Source organism: Esox lucius, chromosome 20 (genome assembly GCF_011004845.1).
Source record: "Esox lucius isolate fEsoLuc1 chromosome 20, fEsoLuc1.pri, whole genome shotgun sequence".
Taxonomy (NCBI): Eukaryota; Metazoa; Chordata; class Actinopteri; order Esociformes; family Esocidae; genus Esox; species Esox lucius.
Genome location: NC_047588.1, coordinates 30,253,238 through 30,273,985, shown reverse-complemented (window position 1 = coordinate 30,273,985; position 20,748 = coordinate 30,253,238). Strand labels below are relative to the sequence as shown.

The window sequence follows — 20,748 nt, the reverse complement described above, 5'->3', positions numbered from 1 at the left end:
TTTCCTGAGATCTTATTGCAATTCAGGTGTATTTCTGTCCCTGCACATTATTTATGTGGGCTCCAACTAAGGTCCCTGCTAAGTCTGTAACTTGGACTTGTGTCAGGGAACATTTTGCACTTGGAAGGTAAATATAGAATAGCTAAAACTAAGGAAAAAACCTGCCTTCACGCTTTGTTCTGATCTGGTAGCTCAAGCGATTACATTTGACTCCGACTTGCATGCAGTGACTTGAGACTTGATTTGGACTTGCATGCAGTGACTTGAAACCTGACTGGAACATACATGCAGTGACTTGAGACCTGACTGGAACATGCATGCAGTGACTTAAGACCTGACTGGAACATGCATGCAGTGACTTGAGACTTGACTCGGACTTGTCTGAAGTGACTTAAAGACATCTCTGCAATGTGGACTACTCTTTGTGGTTCTTTACAAATAAATTTACAAACTAGTAGGCAATTTTTCTGTCGTGAAATGCTGCTTTTGTTTTTGTTTCAGATTGATTAGGGTAAATAATACAAATACAGGCATAGCTGTTGACTCTTCCAAATATTTTCTTATGTTCAGCGATTCGCCTGCAGAGTGCAGTGGACCCCTACAAATGACTACGTTTCATGGTGGCGGAGTGGTTAACGTGGGGCCGCCCTGGCTTGGCTGACTTTCTCACAGAACATAAAAAAATAACCGAGCAAGCGCTAAGAGGGGTGGAATGCAGAACATAACGGGACATACTGGAAAAAATAGTGTGAATGCTGATACTACAAAATGTGTAGTGTTGCCTAATGAACATGGGAGTATTCTACAATACTTTGATGTAGCCAGAAAATATTTACTTTTTAGCTAAACCTTTTTTTGGGCTATCTGCAATGATGCGGGTCGTTGATTTGAGCAGGACCGCGGCGATTGTACTCTGTCTTTTGGGATGCAATGTGTGGAAAGCCGTAACCAAAACTCTGCAAGACAACGATCTGAAAGGTACTGTAGCTAAAACGAATCGGTCACCTAAAAAAAGTGAGTTTGTTGTTTTGTGGAATATTCGTGTTACTAGCTAACGTTACTCCAATAGCTCGGAATAGCTGGCGGTACATCGGCTTTTTAATCTCGGTACTGAAATCTGTACAAGATAGCTATCGTAGTTAACTAGCGAAAGGGGTTAGCTAGCTAGGGAACGTTAGATTGCATTTTTATTGGCAAGCTAGCTAGCTTACTAAAATTACAGTTTTTCGGCCACCAGATGTTATGAATCTGTAGTTCGCGTTTCATTCAACCAGGGCCTTATTTCATTTGAATTGGTTTAAAGTGCCTACAACGCGTATTTCAGCAAAAAAAAAAAAGCTGGTTAACTAGATTGCTCCAGACATAATTAGACACTAAACTTCAGCCAGCAGCTGGGTCAGGAAGTCACCAGTGATGTACAGTTAATGTAGGAGGAGGAATCAATCTCTTTCTTACTATAGATAGTCGTACTATCCTTGTGGGGACCAGAAAATGATTCCCATTCAAAATCATAGTTCTGTGTCCACGGGTTGTGTGCACTGCCTCTAGTGCACATGTTCTGCTGCATCAGGGGTTTGAATCCAGCCCGCCACTCTGCAAAACTCTTCCCTTTCAACACCTTCCTGACCAATAAAATATCTTAAATTGTCCTTTTGGGGACATTGGAATGTTCCATGTTTTGCTAACCATGCTGTTATTTGATATAGGCCTACTAGCTGAACATTGTACTGCTGATACGTGATATTCTCCTTCAGACTCAAATCAGAAGTGAAAGTCAAGATGCGGTCAGAGATTCAACGAATTTGTGTTTAATTGTATTAATTCTAAAGCTGAGAGAGAAGAGCCTCGAAGGCTAGCCACAATTTATTGCAGATGCGGTTTGTAACTGCCCATAGGCGTAGTTTTGTAAGACTACAGTATATTACAATAATGTGTTAAGCTATTTTACGTGTCCGGTCATATTAGTTGATGTCAAAACTGGATGTAGTTTATTTTCTCTCTCGTTCTGATGTAACCTTTAGACCCTCCCTGGGGCTCTGGTCTGGTCGATACTGTGGGCTTCTCTCTAGATATAGGTCCAACTTGCAATAGGCAACTGAAAACCATAATACAGCACAACGGGGAAACTCATGGCAAACAGGGCTAGATGACTGGACCAGGAAGACCAAAGCATTTGTTTTTTTATTATTGATGGTATATGTAATGTTGCTAATGCAGAACTACAACAATGACAGATGTCAGGCCCTGCCTGGTATATAGGGTTACTGTTGGCCACACCCCCTTGGTGTGAATCCATGGAAGTGGTACAACCAGACTATTTCTAAGAAAAATGCAATTTCATCCTTGAAGAGGTAGACGTCGGAGATTAGAATTTTTCACTTACAAGACCTTAGGAACACATTCCTCCCTTGCTATTATTCATACAGTGCAGTCCATACTTTATTTGGACAGTGACAGGTTTTGTTGTTTTGGCTCTGTAAACAATGACTTAAATTGCAGAATTTTAGGGTTTATGTGAGGGTATTTACATTTACTGTGCCTCTCAAATCTTTTCCCCCTTTGTACTTTTCTTCTTTGTGTGACAACATGAATTCAAAATGTATTTAATTAGGTGTTTTTACCACTGATTAAAACAGTTCATTATGTTAAAATAAAACAGAAAATAATTGATTGCATAAGTATTTGCCCCCTTGGAATGGATTACTTTATTAATTTAAGCATGATTCCACAAGTGGAGGAGCTTGGAAATAAATATTCAACCAGACCTGATATGTTTGCCTATTCCACTGCCTGTGCTCATAAGGCCAGAAGTTTGGACTTGAGACCTAGCAACAAACATTTACTGTTGTTGCATGATTTGAACTTAAGCATCTACGGTTGCAAGAAAAAGTTAGAATTACCTGCAACCCTTGATGAATGTTTGTTTAGTTATAACTAGATAAACAGTGTGATTAAACAAAGAACATGCTTATGTAACACTTTACTGACGAACAAACAGCATAGGCTGGAAAAAGTATGTTAGCCATTATTTTCAGTAACTTGTGGAACCTCTTTATGCAGCAATAACTTCAATAAACCTTTTAGTAGTGCTGATAAAACCTTCAAAACTGGTAGGAGGTATTTTGGCCTATTCCTTCTTACAGAACTGTTTTATATTCGTTGATATTCTTGGGATATGTAGCATGACTGTCTTGCTTCAGGTCATGCTACAAAATGTTAAATGTTTTGAGGTCAGAACTGACTTAGCCATTTCAAGATGCAAATGAATTGTCTTCTGTATAAGCCATTTGGTTTTAGATTTTCTTAGTTGTTTAGGGTAATTGTCATGCCTTACATGACCCAACCTCTTAAGCTTGATGACAGACTTACATGTTAGCCTGATTTGAATTCCCTCAATGATTACAATCTGTTCAGGCCTTGAGGCAGCAAAGCAACCCCATAGGTAAAACAATAAATTGATTTCGTTAACAGAAAAAGAATACAGGGGAGTATTGTTTGTAGTAGTATAAGTTCTATGAATGATCTCCAAGTGATGTTTTTTTGGTACTCCATTGGGGGTACCTAATCTGTCTGCCAACTAATAAATTGTTTAGAAACAATATGTAATTAGTTACTTATTTTCTATAGACAACAATATTGATGCCTTAACACTGAAAGTTTCACCCTCAATTATCCAGCTATGAAGACAAAGGTTGTATGTTCAAGACCTTGTCCCAGTATAAGTTATATTCACAAATCTACATACTGTAACAGAACCATTAACCATTTAATAGAACCCACCAGGGACGGCAACATTATCTGACTCCATTTCCCATGCAGCATTTCTTCTTGTAGTTGATGTCCATTTACGTGAAAAGGGGCACGTCATATGATTACTATGAAGTGCTTTTTCTAAATACCATTAAAACAACAATCTTGAAGTCTTATGTGAGAGGACATACTATGGAGTTTTTATGACACATGTTCATGTCATAAAAAGTTATTGCTAGTTATTGCTCTTCTAAATACAACTTTCCACGTTACTCTACACATTTTCTTTTTTCAATTTAAATATGCAGTGTCTGCAAGATTTTGAAGAGCATCTGAGGTGATGATACCGAGTGTTGTTATTATTCATGTTATTGACAGGGCTTAGTGATGACGTTCTGTCTCACATCAGAGTCTATTCAATAGCCTCAAGTTGAACACACATTTGGTCTTCCTCACACTCATCCACATCTCACCTCTTGCATACTTTTTGTCTCATACAGCCATTACTGCTGTGGCTGTTGCTAGAGCCAACTGCTGTGGCTGTTGCTAGAGCCAACTGCTGCTGTTGCTAGAGCCAACTGCTGCTGTTGCTAGAGCCAACTGCTGCTGTTGCTAGAGCCAACTGCTGCTGTTGCTAGAGCCAACTGCTGCTGTTGCTAGAGCCAACTGCTGCTGTTGCTAGAGCCAACTGCTGCTGTTGCTAGAGCCAACTGCTGCTGTTGCTAGAGCTAACTGCTGCTGTTGCTAGAGCTAACTGCTGCTGTTGCTAGAGCTAACTGCTGCTGTTGCTAGAGCTAACTGCTGCTGTTGCTAGAGCTAACTGCTGCTGTTGCTAGAGCTAACTGCTGCTGTTGCTAGAGCTAACTGCTGCTGTTGCTAGAGCTAACTGCTGCTGTTGCTAGAGCTAACTGCTGCTGTTGCTAGAGCTAACTGCTGCTGTTGCTAGAGCTAACTGGTGGTAGATTGCAGCAAAACCCTCTTTGATGCCTTTATCCTCCATAGGGCGTGCACACAGACAAACTAGTCAACAGAAAGCCAGTTACTTAAAGATTGACTGGTTTTACAAGGCTGTTAAAACACAACCTTGCTGCTTTGACACACATTTTTGAATGTGTGTTTTGATACACACACAAACACACACACACACACAGTTAGAGGGGTCTATCCCGTTTAAGGATGATGTCACCAGAGATTTATTAGATCCGAATGGGGAATGGCGCGTGCTTGTGTGCGTATCTCTCAGGGGAGCTCTTCAGAGTGAGCACAGATGGTACCCCCAACGAATAATGGAAACACTGGAATAGGAAGTGATGTAATGCCTTGAGAATGCCTGCCTGAATGCTTCTGTGCTGGAGGAACTCCATGGTAACAGTGGATATTTTCACTAACCTTAAAAGATCCACTACAACGACTGTTATTAAAAATATATATTTTGGGTGAGAGAATTTGTAGTGCGCCAGGCAGCATTTTAGTTAGAGCATCTAACCAGTAATCGAAGGGTTGTTAGATCGAATCCCCAAGCCGACAAAGAAAAAAATCTATACCATATGTTCTGTATCTGTCTGACCCTGTGTTCGCCAATGTATCTGCCAAATTTGCCCATAAACCATCTTGCTTACAGAGAGAATGTGGAGAAAGGGGTGCTGGGTGTGGTGGGAGGGCATGTTTTGGGACCCTGTGATGTGTGTTTAAAGGTAAAAGATGGGTATGTGCATGTACAGAAGGGGGAGGCGTAGACATTTCAGCCTTAATTCAGGGGTCACCCAACAGCCAATGATCAAACACCACAGGGAGGCATGTGGGTCTACAACAGAAGTATGTTGATCAGGGGTTACCAACAGGATGATAACAAGCCGTAAATCATACTACCAGTTGCTCACCACTGATTTGTGTCTTACACTGCAAAAAATAATTAAATGCATTTTGGAGAACATTGGTAATAAATACATTTTGATTGACTCATTTTGGAGTCAGACACGACAGGCTCCCAGCTTCTTTCTAATCAATGCAGCATGGATATTACCGTTCCCCAGTTTATCCATTGTTGGCTAAAAAAGTAAACCACAATGCATTTCCAGCTGTTGTGTCCATGTCAGTGTGGTGCCCTCATTTCATCACTTCATGTGTCACCATTTGCTAGCTAATTATAACTTGTAGGTATGACAAATACTTATAACTTTTTAACTTTCTCCAAACTGGCAAAAATGCAATACAGGCGTAACTGGCGGAAGTAAATCATGAGTCTGTATATCATTTGTACGTATTTGTAAAAATGACAACAGCAGTAGGCTACAGAACCATCTTAGAACTACAAATCTTTCACTTGAGCCTTACCCTGGTAGATTTACTTGAATGCTTTGGGTTGTCTTTTTGGAAGACCTATTTTCGGGCCTACTTTAACTCCACACACACTCTACTTCACATTTCCTGACGTTTTGTTCAAGAATGTCCTGGTATACCTTCAAATTCATGGTCCGTTGATGATGTGTAGTTGATCCAGAGGAGGAAAAGCAGCCATAGATCTTGACATTCCCATTTTTGATTGTTGGGAAAATTTGGTGGTAAGCAGTTTTGTTTATTTATGGTTTTGATAAGGTTAATACTGGACTCATCTGTCCAAAGAATGCAACTTGGGGTTCACTTATTTTTGGACCTGCACTAATTCGTTATTAGTTTTGTCTTTCTACTACACATACTGTATGATCACCTCTTAAGCAACATATGGAATTGGTAACTATAAACCTGTTATGTCAGATAAAAAAAGACTGGTTCTGATTAAATAAAGACTTAATGGTTAACACAAAAAAAAAGCCTGTAATTGCACAAGCAATTGACAGACTTTCAAGCAGCACCGTATAATCTGCAAGTCTAGACCTCTATTTATGGTGTTGATACCAAGTCACCCATAAGCTGTTAGCCAAGCTTCTTTGTGAAGCAAGGTGTGTGTGTGTGTGTGTGTGTGTGTGTGTGTGTGTGTGTGTGTGTGTGTGTGTTTGTGTGCTTAGTCTGAGGGATTTAAAAGGTCTATACTGGTAACGTATGTCTTTCCTGGTTGTTATACTAACCCTTCTCTCCCTATTGCTTTCTCCTAAACACCCTCTCATATGTATATATTCATTATTCGCTGTATCTTTATCAATCTTGCTCTCACACATTATGACTCAGCAGCAGAGCCTTACCCCTAAATGATAAAGGTAAAGGGTAGATGTCTAAAGATGGGATGAAGATGTAGCATATAGTAAGGAATGTATCACTATTTAAGGAGAAACCGGGTGAATGAGACGTGCCCAGTCTTTCATATTCAGCCTCATATGCAACGGCTATCAGCCAATAAGCATTCAGAATTCAAACCACCAGGTTTATAAGAGCCTTGAAGTGAAATTGATCAGGAAGTTTTGAGTCAATTTGAATACATTTTAATGTGCATTTATAGCCAAATCATATTATCTCTGTTGAAGTTGAAAGCAGTGGTTAGAAACATACTATCTAACCCATAAGTACTACTCAATATCTATTAATGGCCACCTGAGTGAATATTAAAAACTAAATTGACAGGTAACTATAAGAGATTAGAAAGTGGAGTTATTTCATGAAACGTGGGAGTTCCTCATCTCTAGTTGTCTTTTCTGCTTCCTCCATTCTGTTTTATAAATCAGGGCCAGACACAAGCCTGGTGTGTGTGTTCCACTGGGGGGGTGGGGGGGGCTTTAAAATGCTATGCTATCCAGCAGAGTTAATGGTTTAATGGAGGTATAGTTTTTAGCAGTTTCCAGGAAAGTGTGTGAAAATAACATCTCTTGACGAAGATGTGCTACATCAATATTTCCTTTGTCAGACATCAAGAGACAAGTAAAGGGCCCATTGTATTGCCAGGGCTTCACTTTTGGCAGGTAACAAGGAAATGGCGTTTGCTGTGATTAGATGTTAACTACAAGTGTGAAACGTGAACTCACAATCCAGTTTGTCTGCATCTGACACATTGGTTAACTCTGTCTCACTCTGTGTTTAGAGGTGACTTTGAAGGTTCACCTGAGTGATGCCGGCACCCACCAGCCCCTTGGCCGAGCCACCATCGAGCTCTTTGCCAACCACACCCCCGTAATCACAGAGGTCTCCGCTGCCGATGGCAATGCTTACCTGCGCTTCCCCTACCGCCTTGGAACTCTGCTGGTTGTCACAGCAACCAGACAGGGCTATGTGCCAAACTCCGCCCCCTGGAGACCCACCAGACTGCCCGGTAGGTCCGAGTAGGGAAATTGTCCAAATAGTATTGTGAATCTCAATGAGGAAGTGGTGTGTAAGCCATCAAGTTTCATTCCATTCCAGTTCCATTACTACTTAATTATAGTAAGGCAATGGGCTAAGGGCAAGTGTGTGAGGAAAGTGTGTGTGCGTGTGTGTGTGTGTGTGAGAGAGAGAGGGAGTAATAAAGACCTAGTGGAACGAGTACTTAATGGATTAGCACACTAACCAGCACTGGACAATGGAGGAGTGACCGAGGAAAGGAGTGAAATCAAGACAGAGAAAGTGACAGGAAAGCGGAAAGAGAACTTTTGTCTGATAGTGAAAGAAAATAGAGAAGAAATACTAGTTATTCAACGAGATCTGTCAAAATATGTTTTTGAGGAAAAGCATTTTTTATGCTTTGTAAGATTGTTTTCTGTCTTATTTGTGAAACGGACGATTTTCCACACTGTGGGGGAACGAAGTGACTAGACGGATGACTGTGTGTGTGTGTTGCAGTGTTCTCCTCTCTCAGTCTGGAGCTGCTGCCGGAGAGAGCGGCCACTCTCATGGTGTATGAAGACCTAGTAGAGATTAACTCTGGATCCCAAGGTAAACGTGTACCAGCGCAGCCTGGGGGGTGGTCTCCCAGTAACATCACACATTAATAATGAAAGACGTCTACCCCCTTTATCTCTGTTATTATTATATGACCCTCACCTACAGACACACACACACACACACTACACTTTCAGGCAGCATGTGTCCTCTGTCGATTGGAGTCGGTCCCTTTGTTACTGTGTAATTGCAGTAGTTGAGGTTTGATTAGAGTTTCTGATACATTGGTCTTTTGTCTGCCATGTGTCTGACCTGTGTGTGTGTCTATATTTAATAACACATTGTGTGGGTGTTTCTGATGAAGGTGTGTGTGATTTATAACACTGTGTGTTTGTTATAACACTGTGTGTGTGTGTGTTATAACACTGTGTGTGTGTGTTATAACACTGTGTGTGTGTGTTATAACACTGTGTGTGTGTGTTATAACACTGTGTGTGTGTGTTATAACACTGTGTGTGTGTGTTATAACACTGTGTGTGTGTGTTATAACACTGTGTGTGTGTGTTATAACACTGTGTGTGTGTGTGTGTGTTTTATAACACTGTGTGTGTGTGTGTTTTATATCACAGTGTGTGTTTTATAACAAAGTGTGTGTGTGTGTGTGTGTGTGTTATAACACACTTGTGCTTTCAGAGTGAGGTGCTGCTGATGCTTGTATAAATATTGCTGACGAGGGAGTGTGTCTGTCTGTTGTCCTGGAGTGGAAGACAGTTATGTCTGGTCTGGTGAATACAGTCCACACTTCTGGAACCTGGAACACCAAAGGATTGATGAACGGAGAACGAGAGAAAATGAAAGGAGAAGGCAGGAAGAGAGTGGATGGGTTGAAGGGGGAGGGGAGGTGTTTGGAGCAATATTCATTAGGGAGAAGAGGACTCTCAAGAGGTCAGGCAGGAGGGGCTTTTTGGATGGGTACAGAAGACCCTCACAACATGTTTCGGGTGTTACATTTTATTACTCCAGTCCTGTTAATGCGATTATACCTCATAACAGCTCCAACACTTTAGATCAATACCAGACCAGGTTGACTGCAGGCAGAGGACACACAGAGCTAGAGAACACGAACACACACACACACACACACACACACACACACACACACACGGCTGAAGCGGTGTCTCATGCTCCAGGAATGCACACTCACCACAGTGGAAACACTGTGACATCACTGTCCGCTGAGCCCCAACTATACACATTTCAGTTTCTCACACACACACACACACACACACACACAACAGTTCTACACATTTAACTCTTCTCACACACATGCACATCTAACACACTATCCGTCTTTTAGGAGACAACGAAGGCGTGAGAGGGATGGAGGGAGTGAGAGAGAAGAGTAAGAGGGGGATGAGCGAGAGAAAAACACAGGAGGAGGAAGTGAGAGAGTCAGAGTGAGGGCATGGAGAGAGTCAGAGTGAGGGCATGGAGAGAGTCAGAGTGAGGGCATGGAGAGAGTCAGAGTGAGGGCATGGAGAGAGTCAGACTGAGGGCATGGAGAGAGTCAGAGTGAGGGCATGGAGAGAGTCAGAGTGAGGGCATGGAGAGAGTCAGAGTGAGGGCATGGAGAGAGTCAGAGTGAGGGCATGGAGAGAGTCAGAGTGAAGGCATGGAGAGAGTCAGAGTGAGGGCATGGAGAGAGTCAGAGTGAGGGCATGGAGAGGGTCAGAGTGAGGGCATGGAGAGGGTCAGAGTGAGGGCATGGAGAGGGTCAGAGTGAGGGCATGGAGAGGGTCAGAGTGAGGGCATGGAGAGGGTCAGAGTGAGGGCATGGAGAGGGTCAGAGTGAGGGCATGGAGAGGGTCAGAGTGAGGGCATGGAGAGGGTCAGAGTGAGGGCATGGAGAGGGTCAGAGTGAGGGCATGGAGAGGGTCAGAGTGAGGGCATGGAGAGGGTCAGAGTGAGGGCATGGAGAGGGTCAGAGTGAGGGCATGGAGAGAGTCAGAGTGAGGGCATGGAGAGGTGGCAGTGACAGATGGGAGGATCGGGTGAAAGAGGACCGACAGAGGGGAGATGTTGATGTAGTGGGAGTCAATGGAGATGGGGAGTGGGGGGATTAAAGACCTGTATGCATACAGTGTTCACCACAACCCTTCCAAGAAATTAATTTGATATAAGCACTATTCAAGTGGCCGAATACTAGAAAACATCTATACTAATGTTTGGGGTCACTTAGAAATGTAAATGAGTAATTGTGGCTGGAAACTGCAATTGTTTTGATGGAATACCTACATAGGCGTACAGAGGCATATTATCGGCAACAATCACTCCTGTGTTCCAATGGCACGTTGTGTTTGCTAAAAGTTTATAATTTTAAAAAGTAAATTGATCATTAGAAAACCTTTTTGCAATTATGTTTGCACAGCTAAAAACTGTTGTGCTGATTAAAGAAGCAATAAAACTGGCCTTAAGACTAGTTGAGTATCGGGAGCATCAGCAATTGACGCCAACTGTCAAGCATGGTGGAGGCAATGTGATGGTCTGGGGTTGCTTTTGTGCTGGTAAATTGGGAGATTTGTAAAGAGTAAAAGGGATCTCGAAGAAGGAAGGCTATCACTCCATTTTGCAACGCCATGCCATACCCTGTGGACGGTGATTGAATGGAGCCAATTTCCTCTTACAACAGGACAATGACCCCACAGCTTCAAACTATGCGTGAAGTATTTAGAGAAGACGCAGTCAGCTGGTATTCTGTTTATAATAGAGTGTCCAGCACAGTCACTGGATCTCAACCTTACTGAGCAGTTGTGGAAGCAGCTTGACCGTATGGTACGTTAGAAATGCCCATTGAGCCAATCCAGCTTGTGGGAGGTGATTCAGGAAGCACGGGGTGAAATCTCTTCAGATCACCTCGACAAATTGACAACTAGAATGTCAAAGGTCTGCAAGGCTGGAATTGCTGCTAATGGAGGAAGGACACAGTTATTATTTCAATTAAAAATCATTATTTCTAACCTTGTCAATTACTATTTCCTATTCAAACCCCATCCCCTCCCTGTCTCCCTCTCCCCTATCTCCCCCGTCTCTCTCCTCCCCAGGGTCCAGGGGTCAATCCTGGGTTCAGTTCCAGCGTCGAGCCCTGAGCCTGCCTCCCAACACGTCGTACAGCAACCTCACTGCCCTGTTGACTGTGGCCAGTAACCCCAGCTACATCCAGCACTTCCCCTACCTGCAGGGCCTGGGGGGCAACGGAACAGGTATCAGACCACGCCTGGGTTAGACCACACATGGGGGGGCAACGGATTAGGTATTAGACCATGCCTGGGGGGGGCAACGGATCAGGTATTAGATCACGCCTGGGTTAGACCACGCATGGGGGGGGCAACAGAACAGGTATCAGACCACGCCTGGGGGCAACGGAACAGGTATTAGACCACACTTGGGGGCAACGGAACAGGTATTAGACCACACTTGGGGGCAACAGAATTTGGGTCAGACCACGCCTGGGTTAAACATGTGGTTACGTTGTGAATCATGAATCATTGGATGTGTAGGTGGGTAAGAAAGGGGTGAAGGGAGGGGCCTGTCAGAGGCTTCATTAAAGACATACTATCCAGAAGAGGCCCCATGTAACACAATTACCCCTGTGTGCTGTCTGTCTTCTACTACATAAGGTCACCCCACCCCCACCAAGGCAAAAAGACCTCCACCCCCACCAAGACAAAGACCTCTGCCCTAACCACTTCCAGGCTGTTGTCACTCATCCCTGTTTTTGTCCTACACGCTTCCTCTCCTCTCACCTTCTTTTCCTCTCTGCACTTATTGACTTTCCTTTCTCACCCCCGCCATGTCTCCCTCCCCTCTCCCTGACTTCTCTTTCTGCACTCCTCCCCACCTCTCTGACAGGAAGTGAGCGGAGATTTGAGCTGACTCCAGTGGCAGCCATCTCCATTCACCTATTGGCCAGTGAAGGGGTGGAGCTCCAGGTGAATGGGCCAATCAGCATCTCCTTCCCTCTACCAGCCAACAGCGGCCTCAAGGAAAATCAGCACATCCCTGCCTGGAGGTTTGACCCCCGTCTGGGTGAGTACACACACACACACCCGCCCTCACACCCCCCATGGACACATACACACCCCTATGGACACACACACCTTGCTTACACATACCCTCATGGAGATACACACACCCATGGACACACACCTTCATGCTTACACATACCCTCATGGAAATACACACACCCATGGACACACACATAGCTTTTCAGTGTCTTCCTTTCTGCACAGTGAGCAGATTTCCTGTGTTTGGTTCCAGAGTTCCTCCCCTCTGAACAACAAATCCACATGATAAGGTGTGTGTGTGTGTGTGTGTGTCGCTCTTCCCTCCTGCTTTTATATCAGTGGGATCTGTGGTTCCTGATAATATATGAAATGTTTGCATCGGAGATTCAAGCTAGGAAATCAACACATTCTTATCTTTATGAAAACCTACTGGCAACATCAGAAATGCAGTAGAGACACCCCCCCTACACACACACACACACACACACACACACACACACACATACATAAACACTGTGTGACAAAGTTCTGAATGGATTAATTGAGAACTTTATTAAACTCAAAATCAAAACACAAAAACATTCTGTTCCCGATCACATCCTACGTCCCGAGACTGGCCGAAGTAAACAGCCTAATCTTTTGGAGAAATCCCTCCCTCCCTCTCTGGCTAAAGTTCTTACAGTTCTAGTTCGATTTTTGGCTCAGCCAGTATTGCAGGGAGGTGATTTGGGGGACAGCCTGTGTCCTGTGCCAGTCAGTGTGACCAACCCAACGTGATTTGGTGAAGGAGACCATTCACCAGCCAAATTAGCTTATTAGGACTGGGTCTGTACGAGCACAAAGACACACATACAGGTGCTGTAGGGGTTAATATTTCCCAGCCTTCTCTGGTCCTCTGTGTTTTAGCCCACTGGTTTCTTAGCAACCCCCAAATAAACAACCCAACAGGCAACTGTGTTAATTGAGTTTTTCCACTGAGCAGCAATAGTGTCACTTTGGCTGGGTTTTTCTGTGTGCGAGTGCCCCTCTGGGTGTGTGTGTGAGTGCCCCTCTGGGTGTGCGCCTCTGTGTGTGTGCGCCTCTGTGCGTGTGTGTGTGTGTGCGTGTGTGTGAGGGAGTTTGAGATTTCTCCCATAGTATTTCTGGTTGATAATTACACCAATGTTAGAAAGGTCTTTGTTTTTGACTTGGCCTGCGTATGGACAGTAGAGAGAGCATATACACACAGAGAGAGGATCAGACAAACAATCCTGAAGGTACACACTGAAACCGGTTCTGCTAGTGTAACTGACTGCCTTTCTTTTGTTTTGTCATGTTTTGAAGCATTGAGCTCAATGATGTCACGCAATGCAAAAATAGAGCCTGTTTACCTTGGTGTGTGTGTGTGTTAGTTTTATAAAATGGATGTAAATATGCCCAAACTCTGGTTAACTGGGATTTATTAAAACATTTGAAAAATGACATTTTTTGGCTTAAGTGTTAGATTTAGAGGAAACTTTACAATTGGAGGTTAGAATTAGGGTTAGACATTACCGGGTGTGGTTAGGCATTAGGGCTAGGTTAAGTTTAGGCATAAATACAGCTCTGTAAAAACTTAAGAGACCACTGTACCTTTTTCTTTCCTTTCCAAAAAAAGTCAAAAAGGAAGGTTTTGAGTGAGGAATAGAAATATTAAAATTAAGACACCACTGCAAATTGAACACTTCTGTTCCTCACTCAAAACTTTCCTTTTCAACTTTCTTTGAAAGGAAAGAAAAAGGTGCAGCGGTCTCTTAATTCTTTCCGGGGCTGTATTAGGTTATTGAGGGTTAGGACAAAGTAGGTTTTTTAAGGGCAATCAACTTGGGGCCCCCCGTGATCATGTCAGAAAACGTCTATTCTTTACATGGCTGGTTAATGTCCTGTTTGTCCAGTACGCAAAGCCACCACAACCTTCTGCTTCAACACACATCCAGACACAATGAACTACAGAGAATACCAGCCATTTGACATATGAACAGGCCTCAGCAATGAAGTTCTTACTGACACAAACAAAGGACTAGTACCGTGTTTGAAGGGGACGAGTACTGACTTCATGACAATGACGAAGACAGACCGATGAAAGGACGGACAGACAGAGAACACAGCCACGGACAGACCGGCTGTCTTTACCGTGTCTCTGTCTGTCTGCCTGCCCATGTGTCAACACGAGGCCACTGGACTCACTGGCTGTAAGACTTCATGTCAGCTGTGGTTTCCTAAATGACAACCTCCGGCATTTTGGCACCGTACGACTGCACCACGTAGCGGGACAACAGGAAAGCACGATGTCCACGTTGCGACTGTAAAAAGTCACCCGGGAAGAGTTGCACTCCTGGAGGGCAGTGCTGGACTGCGTTAGTGCTGGGCTGTACTTGTCCATGGGGATCGATGAGAAAAGTGTGTGTGTGTGTGTGTGTCACAAAGAAGCTGAGTCACAGCCATCTCTCTCCTCGTCTCTGGTTTCCCTCCCCTCCCTCCCTGTACATGACTTGTTCCATGCTAACTGGATTACATCTATAACAGACAGAGAATCCCCTGCTGATCCCGCTGTTTTACTGTCAGCCTACCAAGATAAGCCTATATGCCACAGTACCAGGGTACTGTACCAGGGTATTTCCCTATATGCCACACATCTACAGTACCACAGTATTTCCCAATATGCCACACATCTACAGTACCAGGTTATTTCCCTATATGCCACACATCTACAGTACCATAGTATTTCCCTATATGCCACACATCTACAGTACCATAGTATTTCCCTATATGCCACACATCTACAGTACCAGGGTATTTCCCTATATGCCACATATCTACAGTACCAGGGTATTTCCCTAATTTCTGGCCATTTTCTACATTGTGGGATGTTAGTGAAGAGATCAAAACTATGAAAAAACACATGGAATCACATAGTTACCAAAAAAGTTAAACAAACAGATTACACATAATTCTCACAACCAGCTTCATGAGCTAGTCACCTGGCATGCGCCTTGTTTAGCATTTCTTGGTTACTACATGATTCAATGTGTTATTTCATAGTTGTGATGTCTTCACTTTTATTCTACAATGTGGAACACAGCAAAAATAAAGAAATGTCCTTGAATGACTGGTACTGTAAACTTCTGACTGGTACTGTTTGGGACAAAAGGAAAGCCTGACCTCAGACCAATAATCTACACAATGAATATCTGGCTGTGTTATGATGATTCCAGCTCCAATGGCTCCTGGCCGGGTTGGCTTACATGACTGTCACTGTGTGACTACTGCCTCCCTGTGGTTGACTGGAGGACTGCAGCAGTGCTATATGCTTTATATCTAAGCGTGTGCCTGTTTGTGTGATTGTGTCTGTGTAGGGGCCTGGTTGAAGAGCAGTCTGGGCTATGTACAGAGGGAGGGTGACCATCTCAGCCTGACATATATTGCCCCTCAGCTGGGGTACTGGGTGGCCGCGATGTCCCCGCTAGATACAGGTACCAACACACACCTTACACCTGAAACACACTGCCATGTTGTCGCTACACACACCAACACACACCTGGCACCTGAAACACACTGCCATGTTGTCGCTACACACACCAACACACACCTGACACCTGAAACACACTGCCATGTTGTCGCTACACACACCAACACACACCTGGCACCTGAAACACACTGCCATGTTGTCGCTACACACACCAACACACACCTGATACCTATAACCTCTCACCCCTATCTGGACTAAATATGTTTCTGTTGACCTATATGTGGTGCATAGGTAATGTTTAGTCAGGACAGGAAGTTTAAAATTAGAATTAAAATCCTTGAGCTATTCTTGTCTCATTGTTCTGTTTAATGTTCATGTGTACCCCTGTAAAAATGGTGTCTGCTTTTGCAACAGCTAATGGATATACTGATAATATCCTTATTCTGAAAAACACACAGGTACCGAAACACCAGGAAAAACTTCCTGTAATATACATTGTGTGTTTCTGCAGGTCCTGTGGTTGCTAAGGACATCACCATGTATCACACAGTCTTCCTATTGGCCATACTGGGAGGCATGGCTCTTATCCTCCTCTGCCTGCTCTGTCTGCTCCTCTACTACTGCAGGTTAGTCCTGTCTGTCAGGCAGGTTGTCTGTCTATTGGGCTGGCTGGCTGTTTGTCAGCCTGCCTGTCAGGCTGGCTCTGTGTGTCAGTGAGGGAAACCCAGGATGTCTTATCTTAACTATCACTTCTTCTGCCTCTACAGGGGTCGTTGTGTGAAGCCTCGACTGTCCCACCGGAAGCTGACTCTGTCGTCTGGTCTGGAGGGTAGTAAGAGGGACCAGGCAACCTCCATGTCCCATCTCAACCTCATCAGCAGCGAGGTCAGCTGACAACCAGAGACAACGGCACTCTTCACACAAACATGCTAATTTTTAACAGTATGGTTAATGTTAAGTAGTATTAACAGTATGGCAATGTTTTTAATAGAATGTTTTTGACATGGTATTTTAGAAATAATATTAGAAATAGTGCAAAGAAACTTATTGTGGAAACTAAAATATTTTAATATTTTTTAGGTTCATCTGGAACTTGTTTCTACAACAACAGAACCTGACATGACCACTCCCATGCTTAAACCCTCCGCCTACGATCACCATGACCTGGTCTCCCATGGAAACCACAGTCGCATGTCGCTAGGCAACCACAGCCAAAGTCGTCACGGTTCATCACTATGCAACTTGACACCACGCAGCAGAGACTACCGTCAGTCTGTGGAGACGTTCCCGTTAAAGTCAGCCCTCTCTCCTGGGACAGACACTGGCTACCGTCAGTCATATACCTCAGTCTGCTCATCCACCAATCAGCTTCCAGATAGACTCTCGTCAAATCAGGCGTTGGCAGGTGAGCTGAGTGGTGAGGGTGGAACTAGTGTGTGTGAGGCTGCCTCCCCCTGCTCCCCCCCGATCTCCCCTGCCAGAGGGGAGGGGTGTGAGCGCAGACCACCGGACTACCTCCTGTCCCGGTCAGTGGACCACCTGGAGCGCCCCCCAGGCTCCCTGCCCCTGTCACTCCCCAGGCCAGGCCAGCTGCTGTGCTGTGGCTCTGTGGACCTGCTGAGCGGTGGGGACAGTTACCCCAGGAGGATCCGGCCCACCCTGGTCATCCCAGCCCACTACATGCGCCTCCCTGGGGAGCACCCTCTGTGTGGCCAGGCCCTGCTCCTGCAGACTGACCAACAGAGTGACCTGGAGACCATCCAGGCTGAGCTCAACGCCTCGCACTCCCAGCAGCTTCTGGGGCAAACACACATCACAGCCTCAGCCAACCTGGGACAAGGGGACGTGCAAGAGGATTGGAGCAGCCTATCAGAGTCCCTGTCTATCCCAACAGCCCTTGGGGAGGCAGGGCTTATGCAAATGAATGGCGAGGACACGTTATTGGCAGAGAGGAAACTGATGGAGCTGCGTGGAGGGAAGCCCCTCCCACATCCGCGGGCCTGGTTCGTCTCATTGGACGGACGGTCCAACGCCATCAGACACTCTTACATAGACTTGCAGCGTGCTGGACAAACCAAGGGGAACCCAGGGGGAGCAGGTAGCCACGGTAACAACAGTGGTGTTAGACACGGCAACGGAAACGACACAAGTCTGGATTCCGGCGTGGACCTGAATGAGCCCAGAGTGGGGCGGAGGGGGAGGGAGGTAGAGAGAAAGGTAGGAGAGAGGGAAAGAGAGAAGGAGAGAGAAAGGGTCAGGACGAAAAGTGGCCCCCCTGCCATGGCCTACACTCAGCTGGTATATGTGGATGACCTGGAAGGGGCAGACAGCCAGGAGGTCCCTGAGGGTAGTCCCCAGGACAGCCCTTTGGGACCAGTGGTGCAGAACACACACGGACATCCAGAAAAACATGAGGACAGAGCGGTGGAGGACGAGACCGAGGAGGAGCATGGAGGAGAGGGATTGATACAGAAAGAGGCTCCATCGCCTCTCTCCTTTCCCTCCCCTCCATCTCCCCTCCCAGATCCAGAAGGAGGTGTTCTCAGAACTGAGCATGGCCAGAATGCCTTACTGGCTGTTGATGAAGATGGAGAGGAGGAGAAGAAAAGCCCCTGGCAGAAGAGGGAGGAACGCCCCCTTCTGGCTGCCTTTAACCTAAAATAACCCTTGAAGCTTGATCTGTGACCTCTTCCCCCAGAATAACATGAAGGTGGATCTGCCAGTTAAAGAGATTCAGGAAGTATACCTGCACTGGGAGCTAAAGTGGATGGAAATGACTAAAAGGTTTGCTCCATACATTCTGATATCTTTAATGACATGTGAAATCTTTAATTTATTCTAACACCACTATATGAACAGACCACTGACTAGACATGCCATAGAGACTTTAATGGAGTGATACAGATATACTCCCAAAGCAACAAAAAAAAATTATGCACAACTGCTATGCCTTGGGTAAATTACGTGTGTCAGAAAAGTGGAGCTGGAGACTCAAGGTGAGACAGACAATGGGCAGGCTTCAATAGTTATCAGCGGCTACCTTTCCTCAGTCCTATCTGCTTCTGTTCACATATCTAATAAGCATTAGACAAGTAAAAGCAATATGGCGGATGTCTACCAGCAGGTCGAGGTAGAACAGGATAGCAGTGTTTTAAGGTCAATGACCAGGAAGCGAGACACGCATATAACGGGAAAGGAATCATCTCTAATGTACTCTAAAGGTATATACTTCAGGTAGAAGTCGCTCATCAGTCTTTTCCCCCCCACAAGTCTTCAACTGAAAGGTTTCCACTTTCTTCCCAATCAATGTATAGATGGGGAACCTTAACCTCCACACAATGTATAGATGGGGAACCTTAACCTCCACACAATGTATGGATGGGGAACCTTAACCTTAAGGTTGGTGGGTCAGATAATAAACGGGAGACACCACCCTATGTTGGTGACTGTGGATAGTATAGTACAGTGCCTGTATGAGGGTTTTATATGAAGGTTTTTTCAGCGTTGAACCACTGACGTCGGCATACTTTGCTCTGAATGGCTATGCATCACTTTTATACAGCTGCTTGAGATGCCTTGTTTTGTCATTTTAAGTGTTTCTGATTTTCGTTGCCAAACTAGTTTACACGTGTTCTTGCTATTTTTTTTTTTTTAGATGTTTTTTTTTTTTACTCTTTTCTTTTGCTTTTAAACACATACACACCCAAGCCTTTTTCTCTAAAACCAAACTGCATCCTGTTGTTTTGAATCTGCTATAATTTACTTTCTTGTGTTCCAAGTGCCTTTTGTCCAAGATGGGATCATAGACATTAGTTGATCAGGTCAACTATTTATTCATCCTTTTCCCTCCACTACCTCATCACCCCCCCATCCCCGCTATCCTCGGCAGACGGCACGCAGTAACCCCTTTTCTCTCCCCAACCTCAGTCATAAGGACAGGATTCTGTGTGGCCATAGCTAGATTATGTGTAGACATTAAATGTCAGACCTCACTTGTGCGTCTGCCTCTGTGTTTCTGTGCCAGTTGTTTTGTCTCTGTTGAGTGCGTCTGTCTGCAGTTCTGCCGTATTGAGCGAGCATGTGCCTAAGTGTGCATATCTTTATGTGTGTGAAGACAATACACATCAACTTGTGTGAGTGTGTGTGTGTGAGGCTGCGTATGACACTTCTGGGGCATATTACAGTGTATATCCCTTGCTCTCCTCTGTGTTGATGTGTGAGCCAGTGTTGTGAATGATCCCTCATCCTCTCCCTCTGTACCCTATTGTAACCCATAATAACCATTCTGGGAGAGTCCCGTATTTAATGATGCCCTCCGTTCTTAATGTCTTAACTGGTTGCTTGTATTATGATTTACGCTTATTATTCAGAATAAAGAGACAAACTGCACTTCTGTGTCTTCTGTGGATTTTTTTAAGAACTAGTCAATAGAATATAGAACAAGTTACCCATACAAAACTGTACGTTTGCAATACTGCTTGTTTTTGTTGGAAAGGATCCAGCACAGATCCTTCTGCTTCCACACCCTTGTCTATAAGAGAGATGGCGAGAGGGGCCAAAGATTGTAAGAGAAAATATTTTTGAATGGTACGTTGTAAATGAGTTGGTATTGAGTAGGGATGATTCTGATTGTAATACAGCTCCGGAAAAAATTAAGACACCACT

The 20,748-nt window shown here is 44.5% G+C and overlaps 1 protein-coding gene across 2 annotated transcripts; it reads left to right on the top strand.

Annotated features, from left to right (window-relative positions):
* The first annotated feature begins 661 nt into the window (after positions 1 to 661).
* Positions 662 to 20,472, top strand: fam171a1 (family with sequence similarity 171 member A1). Of its 2 annotated transcripts, XM_010884754.3 has the most exons (9): positions 662 to 978; positions 7,760 to 7,987; positions 8,494 to 8,586; positions 11,634 to 11,792; positions 12,442 to 12,618; positions 15,971 to 16,087; positions 16,595 to 16,709; positions 16,851 to 16,968; positions 17,164 to 20,472. In XM_010884754.3, exons 1-9 carry the CDS (start codon positions 870 to 872, stop codon positions 18,745 to 18,747), a joined length of 2,700 nt encoding a protein of 899 aa, XP_010883056.1. In that variant the 5' UTR covers positions 662 to 869; the 3' UTR covers positions 18,748 to 20,472. The 2 variants fall into 2 exon arrangements, with proteins under 2 accessions (XP_010883056.1, XP_034144875.1); XM_034288984.1 differs by lacking the exons at positions 662 to 978; positions 7,760 to 7,987 and adding an exon at positions 8,030 to 8,397.
* The last annotated feature ends 276 nt before the right edge of the window (positions 20,473 to 20,748 follow it).

Bases quoted from the DNA above. Each gene is read 5' to 3' on its own strand.
- fam171a1 (XM_010884754.3), top strand. From the start codon at position 870: ATGATGCGGGTCGTTGATTTGAGCAGGACCGCGGCGATTGTACTCTGT. The intron at 11,793-12,441 runs GTATCAGACCAC...CCTCTCTGACAG, and splicing joins CCTGGGGGGCAACGGAACAG to GAAGTGAGCGGAGATTTGAG. The intron at 16,088-16,594 runs GTACCAACACAC...GTGTTTCTGCAG, and splicing joins GATGTCCCCGCTAGATACAG to GTCCTGTGGTTGCTAAGGAC.